Raw genomic sequence first — 19,880 nt, 5'->3', positions numbered from 1 at the left:
GAGTAGCAGAAATAAATTTACCAATAAAGGGAACATCAAAATAGAGAGCAGCATTGTAGACAATGTAAGTGAACTGTGCCAGTTTGCAAGCAAAATAAAACGTGATGTACAAAGTAAGGAGAATTTCACAAGCAGACTAAGTCAAGCAAAGAGAAATTCCCTCACAATGAGATTCCTGCCAGTATCAAACGTAAGACTTAATTTAAGGTAGAGATTTCTGAGAACGTATGTCTGGAGAACAGCGTTGTATGGAAGTGATTAGGGGACTTTGAGAGAATGAGAAGAAGACACATTCGAAGCGTTTGAGACGTATTGCTACAGAAGGTTGTTGAAAGTTTGACTGATAAACTAGGAAATGAGGCGGTTCTGCGGAATCTGCTAGGAGAGGAACTTGTTGAGAAAGCCGACAAGAAGAAGGAAGAGAATGTCTTAAGACGTCAGCGAGCAACTTCGATGAAATTACAGAGAAAGATGTATACCGGGACATGTACAAAAGAATTATCGGGTTTGGTGGGTCTAAACGCTACTCTGACACACTGTGGGGGGCCACATCAGTTAAGTCAGAAGAATGACGAAAAAAAAAGAAAAAAGAAAGAAAGACTCCAACCAAGATTCCAAAAGATGGAAAGCAATCAGTCATCTAGCTCTTGGCTCTGACGGACCAGTCATCGACCGACAGCTGTCATCTTCCGTCAGTGACGTCAGTGGGTGCAGTATGGAGGGGGGTGGGGCAGCACACCGCTGCCCCGGCCACATCCCGCTCTCCATGTTTCAGAGCCGCTACTTCGGCACTGACATGATACAGGATTTGGGGTGCGCATAATTAAAGCAATGGCGCTTTTCGTTGCGGTGGAATTTCCTCACGAAATTTCAATCACCAACTTTCTAATCCGAATGCGAAAATATTTTGTTGACGCTGACATCCGTAGGGAGAAACGATCATCATAATAAAATAATGGAAATCAGAGCATGTACATAAAGACATAGGCGTTCGTTTCTTTCCGTGCGCTGCTCAAGATTGCAATAATAGAGAATTACAGTGAAGGTGGTTCGATGAACCCTCTGCCAGGCACTTAAGTGTGATTTGCAGAGTAAGATGTAAATGAGAACCAGCTCTATCTCTGTAACCAATAACAAATGGATACACGTTATATGAGACGTTTTACTCGAAATAGTCAAAACTGACATAATCTAAAATATTTTCTATTCGTCCTGAAACATCCCGTACGAGGCGTGATCAAAAAACTAATGGGATTTTTTTAATTTCATGGGATTTGTACATCCGATTTTCGAAACTGTTTTCATCTTGTTAGTACAGATGTTCGTGATGTATGGTTGCATACTCAGCTGTTTTGAATGTTTAGTTTATTGTTGACAGTCGAAAAGGTTATATGCGTTTTCGAGTGCTCAGCGAACTTTTACTTTCAGCATAAACTTTTCACAGAGGGTCGAGAAGTCGCCGCAGACGACAACAGCGCTGGATGCCTTAAGACATCAGTAACTGACGACAGTGTGGAAGGCGTAAAGAAAATTACTCTGGAAAATCGCCGAATCACCATCAGAGGGATTGCTGATGGTTCTCGCCAACTAATTATTTTTTTTTTTTTTTGTATATATATTTTTTGAACCAGCAAAATTTGTAAAGGAATTCTTAAATTTCGACCAAAAATGACTTCGCCTAGACATGGCTCAGAAATTGCTGAATGAAGTCGACGATCGGGAACATCTAAAGAAGGTTATAACAGGTTGTGAAACAAGGGCATATGGGTATGTTGACGAAACCAAGGCCCAGTCATGCCAAAGGAAACTGCCTGAAGAGCCAAGATGGAAAAAAAATCAGCAAGTCGAATCACACGTAAAGCTTCTTCTCACTGTTTTCTTCGATTACAGTGAGATAGTGCATCATGAGGTATTGCCTTATGGTCGTACGGGCAGTAAGGAATACTACCTGGAAGCTATGCGCCGTTTGCGTGGAGGAATCCGAAGAAAACGATCGGGATTGTGGCGAAATTACTCGTGGAAACTGCATGACGATAATGCTCCCGCTCAAAGCTTTTTGGCAAATTATTCACAAAATATGACAGCATACATGTGATGGGTTACGACTGTGAAAGGAACCTGTGACCACTGCAGGTACTCTGTTTTAGTTATTTTACTTTTACCATTAGATATACGTTTAGTCTTTTGTCAAAACAAACCCATAACCATACTGTTTTGTTTCTCCACTAGATAGTCACTCCAAAAAATCGTAACGCGACACACACACACACACACACACACACACACACACACACACGCCATACCAACAAATGTAAATCCACCTGATGATGGAACTTTAAACCTTTCAAACGCGTTGTGGAGATAAAAAAAACAGTGACCGGTAAAAGTAAACTTGTTGTTTTATTTGATGAAAGGTGCTTGTTTTGACAGTCTGTACTGAACAGCCGAAGCACGCAACCATCTCTGAAAAGACGGACATACAGAAACAATCAACATGTTACAGCATAACAGCCGAATACACTACCACCGAAGTATCTGCCTTCGCCAACTGGACCACCGTGGACGGCTTCGCCGACAGTGGTGCCAACTGGACAGCGAGCGCACTGGACAGCTCTACCGCTGGGCCCGAGGTGTGCGTGGCGACGGTTAGCGAGGTCAGCTTCCAGAACTCGATGATCAACGGCGCAGGCTTCGCCATCGCCTACGTCGCCATCATCCCCCTCGTCAAGATCGTCAGCAAGAGGCTCCTGCTGGGTGAGCAGCCCGACACCTCACACAAACAAATAACTGCTGAATGCAAACGAATAACGGACCGACACTCAAACCTCCACATGTCGGACACTCAGATTGGTACCGAAAGTTCTATGTCGATAGAGTATCAACCAAAACACCTATTTAGTTCGTGCTCTGTGCTGTCGTCCAGTAGAACATGTCTAAATTGTAATGAACTGTAACACCAGAGCTACGGAGTATAGGAAAAGCGTATCTGTGAGCTGTGAATCTGAAAATCACTGGTAGGTGAGTAGGTAGAGCATCAGACCATTGTGCGAAAGGTTCCTTTATCGGAACCCACTGATGACGACTTTTTATCAGTTTACACGTGAACTTCTTATATGGGAGAACATTTTTCTGTCACATTAAAGGACGTTTCCGAGTATATAGCAATGTTCTTTTGGCAGTCTGGTTTCGCTTCGCTAGTGGAAACTAGCAAATCTATAGCGTGCACTTGTAGACAGCACCACACCTGTGTATAGAAATGTACGCTATAGGTTTGCTAGTTTCGACTAGCGAAGCGGAACCAGACTGCCAAAAGAACATTGGTACATACTCGGAAACGTCGTTTCATCTGACAGAAAAATGCTCTCCCATATAACAAGTTCACGTGTAAACTGATAAAAAGTCGTCATCAGTGGGTTTCGGCAAAGGGACCTTTCGCACAATGGTCTTATGCTCTACCTACTCACCTCACAGTGGTTTTCAGATTTAGAGCGGACAGATACGGCTTTCCTACACTCCGTATCTCTGGTGTTACATTTCATTACGATTTACCCATGTTCTACTGGACGACAGCACATAGTACGAACTAAATCGGTGTTTTGGTTGATACTCTATCGACACACAATGTCTGCTGCCGATCTGAGTGTCTGCCATTTGGTGGTATGGGGTGTAAGTGACAAAAACCTGGTCCCGAGTTATTCAATTTGTTTTGTTTGTTTTGACAGAAATATTTTAAAGAAAAAACCGGAACAAGATTTTTTGCTTATTGTCTTCAGTAAGAGTCACACAACTATTGCAAAAAGTTTTTAAATTCGCTTCCTTTTATGAAAATAAATACTTTATTTTGAAAAACGCAGAACCTGCTTAATTGCACGCGGTTATCGGCAGTTATCGGTAACTGCCAATGAAAAAAAGCGCAAGTATTTACCAGTTTTTTAATAACATTTTACAGAGACACTATCCTGTGATTGAATTATTTTTAATTCTTCTTTGAATTCAATAGCGCATAAAGCTACGTTCAAATACATAAGCATCTGTTGAAGACACCTTGCCTTTTCTGCTGCCACGTTGTTTTTACATTCTTGTGACGGTAAAACAAAGTTCTTTATTACATCAATGGTAACTCCTTCCTTCAAAACTTTAAAGGTGTGTCTTCAAGCTCGTTAAACATTGTTCTCGAATTGATGACACCAGGTGCAGTTTTTAAACTTGGGCCTAACTACATATGGAAATAGTTACCATCGTTGATTTACTGCGTGTATCGGCAGCTTTTCCATAATCAGAAGAAGTCCTCAGGCTGGAGAATAGTAACTGCAAATCGACTGTTAGGTGTCGCGTTCTCCAAGTTCATTAGGTAGGGGAGACCGGGGACAAAAGTAACAGGGTATGAAAGTAACATCCCTCCCCTACCTTCGCATGTAGTTCCGAAAATCACGTGAGTCAATGTATTCCCTTCATGTTTCCCAGCTGCCTACCAATTGTTGGCCAGTATTGGAGAGTCTCTGTTGAGTGCGGCGCAGTAAAACATTTTTTCAGTGTCTCATCGAAGTTTTCTCAATTTCCTTAGTTTTGTGATAACGGTAGCATCACGCTGTAAACGTAAGTCTACTGTAATAATTTAACTGTGTGAAACTTTCCGTTTTATGCCACCATTATCAACTTTTTCATTGCTTGTATAGATTGTGTCTAAAATATCAATTAAACGGAAAAGCGTGGTCGGTGACAAAAGAAACGTTACTGCTGGGGACGAAAGTAACAGAGTTTCTTCCGTCCCCGTTACTGAAAAAGTATTATTAGCTGCAGGTTCCCTGTTTTTTTTTCCGTTAGCGAACAGTAGATTAGGTATGATACTGTTCGGAGTTGCAGTGTCTTGCTGAACAAACTCGTTATTACTGAACAGACTTGTTATTTACTTAGTTATTTCGTTGCAAGGAATTATGCCACGAACACGGGTTACGACTACTTCAAGAGGACTAACTTCCACTACTGTATATCAAACCGCGGCAGATGATGTTGCAAATTATAAGTTTAGAACAGCAGCAAAGAAACACAATGTATGCCATGTGACATTGCATCGGTACCGGTACATTAAAAAGAAAGAGAAACGTATGACTGATAGCAGCACACCAATGCCTCGTGTTGGATGTAGAAGTGCAAAACGAATGTTCTCTGATGAAGACGAAAACATTACAACTGAATATGTGATTAAAGCGTCGGAGATATTTTACGGACTTTGCCGTAAGGATATCCGTAAGTAAGCTCACGAACTGGCAACGACAAACAATATACCAGTTCCATCAACTTGGGTGGACAATCAAACTGCTGGTCCAGACTGGTTTTCAGCATTCATGAAGAGGAATCCCCAGTTGTTTATTCGGTCGCCTCAACCCACAAGTCTTGCTCGAGCAACGAGCTTTAACCCAACAAATGTGAATGCCTTTTTCAACAACCTGGTCAGCGTTATGGAGAGATATAGGTTACAGCCCATGGACATCTGGAATATGGACGAGACAGGTGCCACCACTGTTCAGAAACCAAACAGGATTGCTGCTAAACGGGGAATAAAGCAGGTAGGAGCTATGACGTCGGCTGAAAGAGGGACTCTTGTCACTGTTGCTATTGCTATCAACGCTCAGGGAAACAGTACACCACCTCTCTTTGTATTACCTCGCTTGAGGGATCATGACCATTTTATTCGAGACGGTCCTATTGGTTGCACTGGAGCAGGAAATGCGAGTGGCTGGATACAAGAGGAAGAATTTTTGTTATTCTTGCACCACTTCGTTAAATTTGCTAAACCAACTCCTGAGCACAAATGTTTACAGCTTCTCGACAATCACGAATCTCATATGTCCATCAGAAGCCTGAACTATTGCAAAAGCAAGGGGTTTGTTTTGCTGTCATTCCCACCGCACTGTACACTCAGGATGCATTCTCTAGACCGTTCTGCTTATGGTCCATTTAAAAAGATGGTGAATGCTTTTGCTGACAACTGGATCAAGGATCATCCGGGAAAGACCATGTTAATTTATGACAGCCCTTCAATGGTAAGGGAAGCACTTCCACTTGCTGTAACTCCCAAAAACATTGCAACAGGATTTCACTGTACAGGCATAGTACCATTTAATAGGAGTGCGTTCAGTGACTTCGATTTTGCACCATCTTCTGTCACTGATCGCCCAGCACAAGCTTCCAATTATGGAAAGCAAACTATGTCCTTAGCAGAATCATTAGCGATTTCTAGTGAACCATCTGAAGCCGGGAGGACATCTAATCCTGATCCAGTGGTAATATGCGAGAAAACACTTTGAAATGTCACAGCCTGTGATGCAGGACCTAGTGGTTTACGATCATATTCTTCAGTTCGCGCAGCTTTTTCACCCGAAAGTGTTCGTCCGTTACCAATAGTAGGCCCAAGGCAAGAAATAAGAAAAGGAAGAAAAAGGAGAAAGTCTACAATTGTGACCGACACTCCAGAGAAACTGGCTATAGAAGAAGAGCTAAAGGCCCGTCCACAGGAGAAAAAAGTGCAAAAGAAGCTAAATTTAAAAAGCAGCGGGCTAAGAGTGCGAAAGCAGAAAAAAGCTGAAGAATCATCATCGGGAGACAACGACAGCTACTGCCTTGTATGCGTCGATCCTTTCTGCCACAGTCGTTCCAAAGAGAAGTGGGTTCAGTGTTGGGAATTTAAGGGTTGGTTTCGTGCCACAATTGTGAATCTGAATAGGACTAAGAAATGCATTACTTTTCTCTTTTTTTGACTCACTGAACATTTACTCATAAATCCTGAATTCTTTCGGTGTTATTAATTGCTATTTCAGTTAATATAATAATTGGAAGCGAATTAATTAATGTTTTGTAATGGTAATGTACTTTACGTTACTGTATGAGTCCTTTAGGTAGTAATATGTGGCTCTACTTATTATGTAACTTTCGTAACCTACCTGATTACTATTGTCCCCAGTAACGAGGACAAAAGTAACAGGTACACTGATGCTTTAAAATTAGTTTTACAAATACCAAATATATGTAATTTTGTGGAAACTAAATTCATTTCTTTTAGGAGAGCTTCAGAGAACATACACATTAGTTCCTTTTGCTTCAAAAGTTTATAGGGAGATAATAAAAATATGCAATATGCAAAATGTTGCTTTTGTCCCCGGTCTCCCCTACTTACATTCTTCCTGCTTCTTACATCTTTCAGTCTGGCCAAAACCTCTGTCAAATGACGCAAACGAATGGCAAGAGATCAACAATTTATGATTTATTTCATCAGACCTGTCTCCGACCCAACTTTCGTTTCCTGCAACGATAAGGTCTGCTGAGTGCTTTATGAAGGCACGAAGCAATTTCACTGCCGCTTGTTCACGTCAAGTTTCTCTTCACTTCTAAGATACTTGCTTTCATCATGAATTCATTCTCCCTTCTTTCTTCCTCTTCTCGTGTCACTGCGCACAATGGAGTGTGGCTGCACTGTATCGTGGCAGACAAAGGTCGCACTGGTCCCTCTTGAGCTTCACCAGAGGGCGCCACATACCACTCATACCATCTTTCGGGTCTTATATGCTCTACTGGCGCTCAGCCAGCTTTTCATGTTGGCAACGGCACTTATCTTTGATTTTCGGGTCTAACTAAAAAAACATTTTTGGCATTTAGCACATTACTGATTTCCACCGAACAATTGTAATAAGGTTGGACTGAAGTCGTAGTCCTTCTGTGCCACAGGAGGGCATAGGTCCATCACACCAAATAAAAGTAGTTTTAATTCTACATCTTTTGTTAAAAATAACTACAGGATATAAAGTGACTGAAAATATGTACCATTTGTAGGATTCAACAAAGTCATTGATCGGAATTTTTTTCTTATTTTATGACCGATTACAATCTATGAAACCTTCATCAGATGAGACTGTCTTCCTAAAATATTAAATAAAACATAAAAAATCGAACCCAACAACGTATCGTGAGGTCGGCCGATTGAAAACTTGCTGCTTCCTGTGAGACACCCTGTAGTGGGTCGCATGTTATGGTAAAGTCATAGGTGCCCCATTAACAGCTGAGATTGCTCCGCATGTTCCACAGCAGCTATTCTGGAAAACAAACACGCACAGGGCGTACTCCCACACGTCCGTGTACACAGACGAACTTTGGTGTTGCAGCCGTCAGCCTGATAGCATCGGGGCTGTGCGGTGTCGCCGTGCTTTGGGCCCAGACGGAGCTGCAGATCCTGCTGCTGCCGATGGCGTACGTGGTGCTCTCCGGAACGTGCGTGTCCGTCGTCAATATCGTCGTCGTCGATGCTGTCCCCACGTACCTCAGGTGAGACGCTCCACGTGTCCGTGCGCTGTTCACCTTCCTTCCATTCTGACGTAGAAGGAACGGTGCAGATTTATTGAAGGCAGCTTTGCGTTAACATCTTTTGTTGTGTGATACGTCAGCACACACACAATATGACCTGGAAAAATTAGTGGAATCACGCACAGTTTCATCGAACACATGGATGTGAAGCGGCCTTTTGCATGACCATCAAAACTGCAATGCTGGCCACTTTCTGACTACCTAGTATGTTGCTGTCGATTCTGATGAGAACTATCCAATCACTGAACTGCTCACAGTAACTCACTCTCTGTTCTACCGCCCTATCCATAACGAATCGTACTCCCATTATACCTTTTTCAACTGCTGAGATATTACCCTATACTCGTCTGACCACAACTCCTTGTCTTCTTTCCATTTCACTTGACTGACCCCTACTATGTCTAGATTGAGCCTTCGCATTCCCCTTTTCAGATTCTCTAGCTTCCCTGCTGCGTTCAAACTTCAGATTCTCTAGCTTCCCTACTCCGTTCAAACTTCTGACTCGTAGAACGTTAGCCATTCGTTGTCTATTCAATGTTTTCTTCATGGTCACCTCCCCTTTGGCAGTCCCATCGCGAAGATCCGAATGGGGGCTTGCCTGGAATCTTTTGCCAATGAAGAGATCATCATGACATTCTTTTCAAAAAATGTGTGAAATCATATGGGACTTAACTGCTAAGGTCATCTGTCCCTAAGAACAAAGACACACACCCATGCCCGAGGGAGGACTAGAACCTCTGCCGGGACCAGACGCACGGTCCATGACTGCAGCGCCCAAGACCGCTCGGATAGTCCCGCGCGGTCCATTCTTTTCGATTACCGGCCACATGTCCTGTGGATGCTCACAAAATGTCTTTAATGCTCTGGTTTCCACTACCTTCTGCACCCCCATACCATTGACCACTGCTGATAATTCCGCCTTTTAGGGGCAGTTTCCTACCCCTGCCTCCTTACAAGCCCTAATTTCTCATATCTTATGTTTGTGGTCCTTAAGAGTAATTTACGTTGGCGCTAGTACAGTCGTTCTGCAGTCAGCCGCAAATGCCGCTAGTCTAAACTTCCTTTACAGTATTTCGCGAAAAGAAAGTGGTCTTCCCTCCAGTGATTCCCACTTGAGTTCACGGAGCGTTTCCGGAATACTAGCTTGTTGATCGAACTTACCGCTGACGGATCTAGCAGTCCGCCTCTGAATCGTTTCTATATCTCTCTTTAATCCGATCTGATGGGGATCCCGAACACTCGACAGTACTCAATAATAGGTCGCTCTGGTTCGGTGCAGATGTCCCACAACGAGGAGCTACACCTTTCTAGAGCTTTTCCAATAAACCGAAGTCGATCAGTCTTCTTCCCTGCTACCGTCCTTACGTGCTTGTTCCATTTCACATCGCTTTGCAACGTTATGCCTAGTTATTTAATCGACCTGATCTGACTGTGTTCTCTATCCAGATGAATCATTTTATTCTTAAGAACTGCTATAAAAGCAGAACCTCATTGTTAAGTGCATTACTAACATTTACAAAATTAGTAATGATGTTTTGTGTTGCACTGATATGCCAAAAAAAAAAAATGGTTTAAATGGCTCTGAGCACTATGGGACTTAACTGCTGAGGTCATCAGTCCCCTAGAACTTAGAACTACTTAAACCTAACTAACCTAAGGACATCACACACATCCTTTCCCGAGGCAGGATTCGAACCTGCGACCGTAGCGGTCGCGCGGCTCCAGACTGTAGCGCCTAGAACCGCTCGGCCACTCCGGCCGGCTATGCCAAAACATTTGACCACTGCCCACCACGAGGTGGGATGTTGTCTGGTGGCGTTATGGGAACATGACGCGGTAAGGAAAATGTATAAGTGGACCAATGACGAATGGGGAATTATTCTAGCGACGACACGGGCCGCAAATGGGGAACTCTGTTGACATGATCGACTTTGACAAAAGTGATACCATTACTAAACAGAGCCCGTGAACAAGTATCTCGAAAACGCCGTAGTTGGTCGTATGTTCACGTGCTTACGTTGTCAGCATCTGCGGAAACAGGTAGAAGGACAGCGAAACTACAATTAGGCGCAAAATGGTTGGAAGTCCACGACTCTTCACAGAACGTGGGCTTCGGAGGCTTGTCTGCTCTGTAAAACAGGACATGTGGCGATCTGTGGCATCTCTTCCGAAAGAGCACAGTGCTGGTGCGCGCACAAGTGTTTCGGGGCAGGCCGTTGATCGCACATTGTTGAACACGGAGCTCCACAGCAGACCACCACTACGTCTTCACATATGGACCCATCGACAGCATTAATCACGATTGCGGTGTCCACTGGAACGTCGAGACTGGACCATGGATCAATGGAAACGTGTCACCTCGTCAGACGAATCACGTTTTTGCTACACCAGGTCAATGATCGTCTCCGCAGACGTCATCATCCACGCAAACGAGGCTCTAAACGTGCACAGCTGATGGGAGCCGTATTATGCTATGGGAGACATTCTCCTGCGTTTGCATGGAACCTGTGGTAGTAATCAAAACACGCCAACACCTGCGAACCACCTGCGTTCCTTCCGCGACGTCCAAGTCATCTTTCAGCGGTATAATTGTCCTTGTCTCGGAACCAAAACCGTGTTATAGAGGTTTGAGGAACATGAGAATGAACTCACTTGATATCTTGCCCTCAAAATTCTCCAGATGTGAATCCTATGGAGTCCATCTGCATCGCCATCGGGTGTCAACGCACAAATCAACAAGCCGTTGTTCATGGAAATATACGCGTAGAAGTCCGGTGCCACACATCTCCACAGCCTACCAGCAAACTGTCGGATCCGTGATACGTAGAATCGGTGATGTATTACGTTCCAGAGGCAACCCAAAACGCTATTAGGCAAGTGGTCATACTGAGCGAGGTGGCGCAGCTGTTGGCACACTGGACGACGACTCAGACCGGCGTCTGGCGGTCATGATTTAGACTTTCCGTGATTTTCCTAAATCACCTCAAGGCAATGCCGGAATGGTTCCTTTGAAAGGGCACGGGCGGTTTCCTTCCCCGTCCTTCCCTAATCCGAGCTTGTGCTCCGTCTCTGATGACCTCGTGGCCAACGGGACGTTAAATCACTACTGGGCATTAAAATTGCTACGCCACGAAGATGACGTGCTACAGACGCGAAATTTAGCCGACAGGGAGAAGATGCTGTGATATGCATATGATTAGTTTTTCAGAGCATTCACACAAGGTTGGCGCCGGTGGCGACACCTACAACGTGCTGACATGAGGAAAGTTTCCAACCGATTTCTCATACACAAACAGCAGTTGACCGCCGTTGCCTGGTGAAACGTTGTTGTGATGCCTCTTGTAAGGAGGAGAAATGCGTACCATCACGTTTCCGACTTTGATAAAGATCGGATTGTAGACTGTCGCGATTGCGGTTTATCGTATCGCGACATTGCTTCTCGCGTTGGTCGAGATCCAATGACTGTTAGCAGAATATGGAATCGGTGGATTCAGGAGGGTAATACGGAACGCCGTGCTGGATCCCAACGGCCTCGTATCACTAGCAGTCGAGATGACAGGCATCTTATCCACATGGCTGTAACGGATCGTGCAGCCACGTCTCGATCCCTGAGTCAACAGATGGTGACGTTTGCAAGACAACAACCAACTGCACGAACAGTTCGACGCCGTTTGCAGCAGCATGGACTATCAGCTCGGAGACCGTGGCTGCGGTTACCCTTGACGCTGCATCACAGACAGGAGCGCCTGCGATGGTGTACTCGACGACGAACCTGGATGCACGAATGGCGAAACGTCCTTTTTTCGGATGAATCCAGGTTCTGTTTAGAGCATCACGATGGTCGCATCCGTGTTTGGCGACATCGCGGTGAACGCACATTGGAAGCCTGTATTCGTCATCGCCATACTGGTGTATCACGCAGCGTGATGGTATGGGATGCCATTGGTTACACGTCTCGGTCACCTCTTGTTCACATTGACTGCACTTTGAACAGTGGACGTTACATGTCAGACGCGTTACGACCCGTGGCTCTACCCTTCATTCGATCCCTGCGAAACCCTACATTTCAGCAGGATAATGCACGACCGCATGTTGCAGGTCCTGTACGGGCCTTTGTGGATACAGAAAATGTTGGACTGCTGCCCTGGCCAGCACATTCTCCAGATCTCTTACCAATTGAAAACGTTCTGTCAATAGTGGCCGAGCAACTGGCTCGTCACAATACGCCAGTCACTACTCTTGATAAACTGTGGTATTGTGTTAAAGCTGCATGGGCAGCTGTACCTGTACACGCCATCCAAACTCTGTTTGACTCAATGCTCAGGTATATCAAGGTCGTTATTACGGCCAGAGGTGGTTGTTTGTGGTACTGATTTCTCAGGATCTATGCATCCAAATTTCTTGAAAATATAATCACATGTCAGTTCTAGCATAATATATTTGTCCAATGAATACGCGTTTATCATCTACATTTCTTCTTGGTGTAGCAATTTTAATGGCCAGTAGTGCAGTTTAGTTTTAATAAGTCTTTGAAATAGGAGTAGGCGCACAGTACTCGTAGTTCTTCAGAGGGACGTACACTGACTTCACTTCCTGACCTTTCCGCAGAGCCATGGCGGTGTGCCTGTCGCTGTGTTTCGGCCGCCTGGGCACCTTCGTCACGTCCCTGATGCTGGGCGCCCTCATAGACTCCAGCTGCGTCGTCGCCGTCTCCATCCTGGGAGGATACGTTGTGTGTGAGTATAACTAAACCCCGTCTGGGCAGCTGCAATGGCGCTTTAACAGCCAGTCTGTGTGAATCCTGAACGAAGCGCTACTGACCACAGAGCACACTGGTTCACACTGAAATTGCATAAACTAGGGAGAGGGGTTAGGGACGCCTAGATATTGTCGGCAGTATTGTCATAAAACATTTTTTACACTAACTGAACACCCAGTGTAATACAGCACACACTTCTCAGTTAGCAGCACTTTATAACTTACCAGTAGTCATTGTAAATCGACAGTATACATTACACTGGCATGACAAAGAGTCCCGAGATAGAGGTGTCCACATAAAGAGATGGTGGAGGTATCGCGTACAAGAGGTATAAAAAGGCAGAGCATTGGTGAAACTGTCATTTACACTCAGGTTATACATGTAAAAAGGTTTCAGACGTGATTATGCGCTCAAGACGGTAATTAACAGACTCTGAACACGAAATCATAGTTGGAGCTAGACGCACGGGGCACTGCATTTCGGAATTCAATTGTGGAATTCAGTATTCCGACATCCACAGTGTGAAATTGTGTGACGAGAACACCACAATTCAGGCGTTGGTTCTCACCACCACAGCCTTCACTAAGACCGAGAGCCGGTTGGCCGTGCGGTCTAACGCACGGCTTTCTGGGCGGGAAGGGGCGCCGGTACCCAGCACGAATCCGGCCGGCAGATTTGTTTCGACGTCCAGTGAGCCGGCCAGTCTGTGGATGGTTTTTAGGCGGTTTTCCATATGCCTCGGCGAATGCGGGCTGGTTCCCCTTATTCCGCCTCAGCTACACTATGTCGGCGATTGCTGCTCAATCAAGTTCTCCACGTACGCTTACACCACCATTACTCTACCACGCAAACATAGGGGTTACACTCGTCTGGTGTGAGACGTTCCCTGCGGGATCCACCGGGAGCCGAACCGCACAATAACCCTGCCTTCGCTGTGGGGCGGCGGAGGGGTGAAGTGGACTGCGGTAGCCGTCGTGGGGTTGTGGACCACTGCGGCTGAGGCGAGGACGGAGCCTCTCCGTCGTTTCTAGGCCCCCGGTTAACATAACATAACATAAGACCGAGAGCAGCGGCATCAGCATAGAGTTGTCTGTGCGAACAGATAAGCAACACTTCCTGAAATAACCGCAGAAATCAATGTGGTACACAGCCGTGCGCGGCCCGTGTTCGTACCGTTTATTGTTTAACATCTTGTCCTTGAGGTACTGCCGTCTCGTTTCTTATTCGGTTTACTGACGTCACTAAGTTGCTGGCTTAACTGCCCGTGAGTGGCAACAGCAGCGCTTATCGATAAGTGCACTGTCGTACCATCTCTGGAGCGACCGATAGTATTGACTGGTCGTCGTGTGTCTGGAGTTCAGTGGCGAGCTCAGTCCGGACGCAGCAGCAGTGAAGTCGGGGACGGAGCGCCAGTCCAGTACCCGCCGACCGCTGGCGACACACGTGCACTGTCCGACGGAAGGAGACAGGAACGGGAACGACAATTGGTTGGTAGTTCGGTCGGCCGTCCCATCGGGGGACGTGTATTTGGGCTTTTGACCGTTTCTGGGCCTCGTCAGTTGGTCATCTTGCCGGACGTAGGTCGGTTCCTTCCTTGTGCAGAGATGTCAGGTGGCCAATGGGCAAGTGTTACTTCTGCACAGTTGTGTCCGAGCCAGTGTGCCCGGGTCGCCGTGTCTCCGAGTTCCGAACGGACATGGAGTTGAGTCGGGTTGGAGCTGCAGTCAGCTTCGGACAGCCAAGACTCACCCGACCCTTGCCGACACACGTAACTTGAGTGGGAACGACCTGGGTCGGTCGTTCATCTGTCGTGTCATCGGTGGACGTGTATTTGGTCGCCGACCGCTTGTGGAAACTCTCTGTGTGTCGAACTGGTTCGTCCTTCTGGTTCCACAGTGATGGCTCTTACGATTGTTCGAGTTCTTGTGCAAGTGTGTTTACGTGGAACCGTGTGTAGGTTCTGTGATTTCCACTGAGAAGATAAATGCTGTCTGCGTACTGGAGTGGGCAGTTGGTCGGTTGGGAGAGAGGGATTCGTTTAGGTTGTTGGTTGGTTCTTCAGCCGTCCGTAGGCCGTGCTGCAACCCGATCGTTTAGTGTTACGCTTGGCTGTCTGTCTCACCTAAACTGTGGTTAGAGTTTCCTCCCCAGGCCGACCCTTGGAACACTTCTGAGCACCAATGTTTGTTGTTTGTGATGGTCATTTCATTTGGACGCAGGTACTGTGCCAGGCCTTCAGCCGTGTATTAATATTGTTTTTTACTTATTTATTTATTGTTCCGTGGGAGCAAATTAAGGAGAAGTCTCCATGGTCATGGAACGAGTCAATACATTAAATTATAACACGATAGTAGAAACAGATAAAATGAAATATAAATACATATTCAGGCGATAAGTCGTAAGTTTAAATAAAGAAACTCAACAATGTAACACTGGAATTTGCTTAATTTTTTAGCTGTTCCAGGAGTTCCAATGAGTACCCGTTTATCATCTGCATTTCTTCTTGGTGTAGCAATTTTACTGGCCAGTAGTGTATTAGTCATCAGTCTTATGACTGGTTTGATGAGTCTCTACACAAACTACTCTCCTGTCCCAGCCTTTTGTAAATATTACTTATACCAAAAAGTAACCAGCTAACCCTTCTCTGCGGTGACACATTGAAGGTAGACGAGCACACTTCGGATACAGTAATTAAAACTTCCGGGCTAAGAGGCCGTGGTCCAATAGTAGAAATACTTCTCCCTGACGTTTCGTTGCCAGCTGCGGGCAACATCATCTGAGGTGAGTCTACGACTGGCTGCTAGGCCGTGGAGGTCCCGTTTATATAGAGCGCGTAGAGGGCGCCACCACTCGTCACGTGTTGTCAACAGTAAAACTATCTCTGGCTGGCGTCATTACTCTCGATCGAAGGTAATCGATTGTCACACCTCTGGTACAGAGTCGATCGCCATATCTTATCTAGCTTCAAGCCTTCTTCTTTCCTGTTAGAATTATTGTGGTGTTTAAAAATCTCTACAGCCTCTCTATACATACGTGCATAATAATGCGATGTCTTAGCTAGCACGCTCGTCTCACTAAATTTTATTTCATGGTCACCCGTTTCAAAAACATGTTCCGCTACAGCCGATTTGTCCGTGTGTCCCAGTCGACAGTTCCTTTTATGTTCAGTTAGGCGAGTATTGATACTTCTTTTTGTGGTTCCAATGTAAACCTTCCCACAACTACACGGAAGGTTGTGGGAAGGTTTACATTGGAACCACAAAAAGAAGTATCAATACTCGCCTAACTGAACATAAAAGGAACTGTCGACTGGGACACACGGACAAATCGGCTGTAGCGGAACATGTTTTTGAAACGGGTGACCATGAAATAAAATTTAGTGAGACGAGCGTGCTAGCTAAGACATCGCATTATTATGCACGTATGTATAGAGAGGCTGTAGAGATTTTTAAACACCACAATAATTCTAACAGGAAAGAAGAAGGCTTGAAGCTAGATAAGATATGGCGATCGACTCTGTACCAGAGGTGTGACAATCGATTACCTTCGATCGAGAGTAATGACGCCAGCCAGAGATAGTTTTACTGTTGACAACACGTGACGAGTGGTGGCGCCCTCTACGCGCTCTATATAAACAGGACCTCCACGGCCTAGCAGCCAGTCGTAGACTCACCTCATATGATGTTGCCCGAAGCTGGCAACGAAACGTCAGGGAGAAGTATTTCTACTATTGGACCACGGCCTCTTAGCCCGGAAGTTTTAATTACTGAAGACGCCGGCCGTGAAAGCCTACACGCTATGATTACACTTCGGATAGTTTCGTGATGCACTCAGAAATAGGTCACGCAGGATATGATGCCTGTTCCCAAGTGAGGCAAAGGTGAAGAAGAGATATCCTAGCCTAAGAAACCCCACGATTTTTTTCTTTGAACAGGCAGTTCCCTCGACGACATTTATAGATGCGCCGAATCTGTCAAAGTAGATTTCGGGCCAGTGATGTAAAACTTCTCATTTTTGCGTCCCGCCTTTCCGCAGTTAGAGCAGTATACTATCAGCAGGATTTGAATTTTTGAGCAGTGCCTCTGCCTTACGTACGTTCTAGTATTGTTAACTGTGTTCGAAGAATAAAATACATTACTGTGCTTCGGTGCTGGTTCTTTCGGATTTCCCTTTTTCCGAAGAGTTCAATTAACTGAGTCCGGCACAGGTGATCCCACTTCTGGACGCACAGCCGCCTCAGTCTTCAGCTTTAACATTACAGCCGATAGGTACTGATAGCTCGCGCAGGTCTTCCGGTCGCATCAATGTATCACTTGCCAATAGTCCTTATAAGTGATCTCTGTACATTGTGGTAAGCTCACATTATGCAGTAAACTTTAGTTCCAAAGTAACAGTTATCCAGTGATTGCCATACGGAGCCCTGTAGACGTAACCTGCCAGTATCGGCATGCGGGTCCGATGTCACTTACAGGTCACGTGGACCGATTAAAAGACACTGACGTAGAATCTGATGTGTGTACGCAGACTGAAGGGACGAATGAAAATATGTTCCAAGGCTGGGATTCGAAACTGGGTCTCCTGCTCACTACGCAGATTCTCTAAGCACTACGCCACTCTGGCACAGTGGCTGTGCACAGCCGCATGGACTACCCTTCCCTAGCGCTCCTCTCTCCTCCATACACATTCTCATTGACGCTTCAGTTCACTTGGTGTTCCCTCCAAATTCGAAACGCATTGCAGGGGATCTCCAAGTGTACCGGAATAGCACCCCACTGTTGAACAGGTTTGAATCGCGGCTTGATACAAATTTTCATTCATTGCTTCAGTCTGCGTACAAACATCATAGATGTCTCCTGAACAATACAGTTTCATTTACACTGAAGCGCCAAATAAACTGGTCCAAACATGTCTATTCAAATACGGAAATACGTAAACAGGTAGAATACGCCTACATAAGACAACAAGTGTCTTGTGCAGTTGTTAGTTCTGTTACTGCTGCTACAATGGCAGGTTATCAAGATTTAAGTGAGTCTGAACGTGGTGTTATAGTCGGCGCACCAGTGATGGAGCACAGAATCTCCGATGTGGCGATGAATTGGAGATTTTCCCGTACGACCATTTCACGAGTGTACATGAACATCAGAAATCTAGTAAAACATCAGATCTCCGACATCGCTGCGGGTGGAAAAAGATCCTGCAAGAACGACTGAAGAGAATCGTTCAATGTGACTGAAGTGCAACCCTTCCCCAAATTGCTGCACATTTCAATGCTGGTCCGTCAACAAGTGTCAGCGTGCGAAACGTTCAATGAAACATCATCGGTATGGGCTTTCGGACACGAAGGGCCACTCGTGTACCCTTGATGACTGCACAGCACAAAGCTTTACGCCTGGCCTGGGCCCATCAACACCGACATTGGACTGTTGGTGACTGGAAACATGTTGCCTGGTAGACGAGTCTCATTTCAAATTGTATCGAGGAGATGGACGTGCACACATATGGGGGCAACCTCATGAATCCATGGACCCTGCATGGCAGCAGGGGACTGTTCAAGCTAGTGGAGGCTCTGTAATGGTCTGGGTCGTGCGCATTTAGAGTGATATGGAACCCCCGAAACATCTAGATACGACTCCGACAGAAGATATGTAGCTAAACATCCCGTCTGATCACCTGCATCCATTCATATCCATTGTGCATTTCGACGGACTTGGCCAATTCCAGCAGGACAATACGACACCCCGCACATCCAGAATTACTACAGAGTGGCTCCAGGAACACTCTCCTGAGTTTAAAAACTTCCGGTGGCTACCGAACTCCCCAGACGTGAACATTATTGAGCATATCTGGGATGCCTTGCAACGTGCTGTTCAGAAGAGATCTTCACCCCCTCAAACTCTTACGGATTTATGGACAGATCTGCAGGATCTGCACTACTTCAGGCATTAGTCGAGCATGCCACGTCGTGCTGCTGCACTTCTATGTGTTTGCCTGGAGTCCTACACGATATTAAGCACGTGTACCAGTTTATTTGACTGTTCAGTGTAATTCAAGGCTCGCGGCTTGGTCTATAGTTATGGGCTTGGATTATTGTTATGGGAGATCAGGGTACTTCGTTGTTGAGGTTGAGTTGGACTGCCACTGGCATGTCTGAAGTTGAAATTGTAAAATTTAGAAAGCCAATATGTCAACTAAATACTATCAATAAAGCGGCTGAATGGGTTATCCAATAGCAGCATATTAACTATCTCACTGCACCACTCTTGGCGCGAAGTATATTTTTGCTGGTCATATCCAGACACTAATTCGAGACCTTTTCATTTTCTTTCGCAGTGTGTGGGTTCTTGTCGCTGCTGCTGCCATCTGAAGAAAAGATGAAGAAACTTCGCCAATGACGACCACTGGACCTCCATCTGGAACAATACGATTAAGAACACCTTGTCTGTATCCGAAGTCTTTGTTATGTGTGCCTTCTCGCCAGATCCAAAACTTAACTGCTGTAGCTATGGAATAAAACATTCCAACGAAAGTGTTCGTCTCATTTTTTGTGTGTCACTAGAGAAGCTTTCATTTCCTTACACCGACGGACTATACAACAGAAGAGACAACTGTTTATTTACCTGGCCATTGGGTATATACAGTCTTCATTATCACCTCGAAAAGATACAAGTTGGAACCATGCAATATGGTAATGGTTTTAGTACTTCTCTGGGTGTTCAGCCCTTAATGGAACACATTTTTTGCAACGAGGGATAACCTGGCTTCCACT

The 19,880-nt window shown here is 45.4% G+C and overlaps 1 protein-coding gene across 1 annotated transcript in view; it reads left to right on the top strand.

Annotated features, from left to right (window-relative positions):
* The window catches only part of LOC126428242 (synaptic vesicle glycoprotein 2A-like), a 71,928-nt gene extending 52,288 nt beyond the window's left edge, over nt 1-19,640 (top strand). The window contains exons 9-12 of the mRNA XM_050090157.1: nt 2,504-2,754; nt 8,157-8,316; nt 12,964-13,091; nt 19,445-19,640. Coding sequence (XP_049946114.1) covers nt 2,504-2,754; nt 8,157-8,316; nt 12,964-13,091; nt 19,445-19,506 — 601 coding nt within the window. The 3' untranslated portion in view covers nt 19,507-19,640. The remainder of the gene's footprint in view (nt 1-2,503; nt 2,755-8,156; nt 8,317-12,963; nt 13,092-19,444) is intronic.
* The last annotated feature ends 240 nt before the right edge of the window (nt 19,641-19,880 follow it).

Source organism: Schistocerca serialis, chromosome 12 (genome assembly GCF_023864345.2).
Source record: "Schistocerca serialis cubense isolate TAMUIC-IGC-003099 chromosome 12, iqSchSeri2.2, whole genome shotgun sequence".
Taxonomy (NCBI): domain Eukaryota; kingdom Metazoa; phylum Arthropoda; class Insecta; order Orthoptera; family Acrididae; genus Schistocerca; species Schistocerca serialis.
This window is presented reverse-complemented; position numbering and strand designations above follow the sequence as displayed.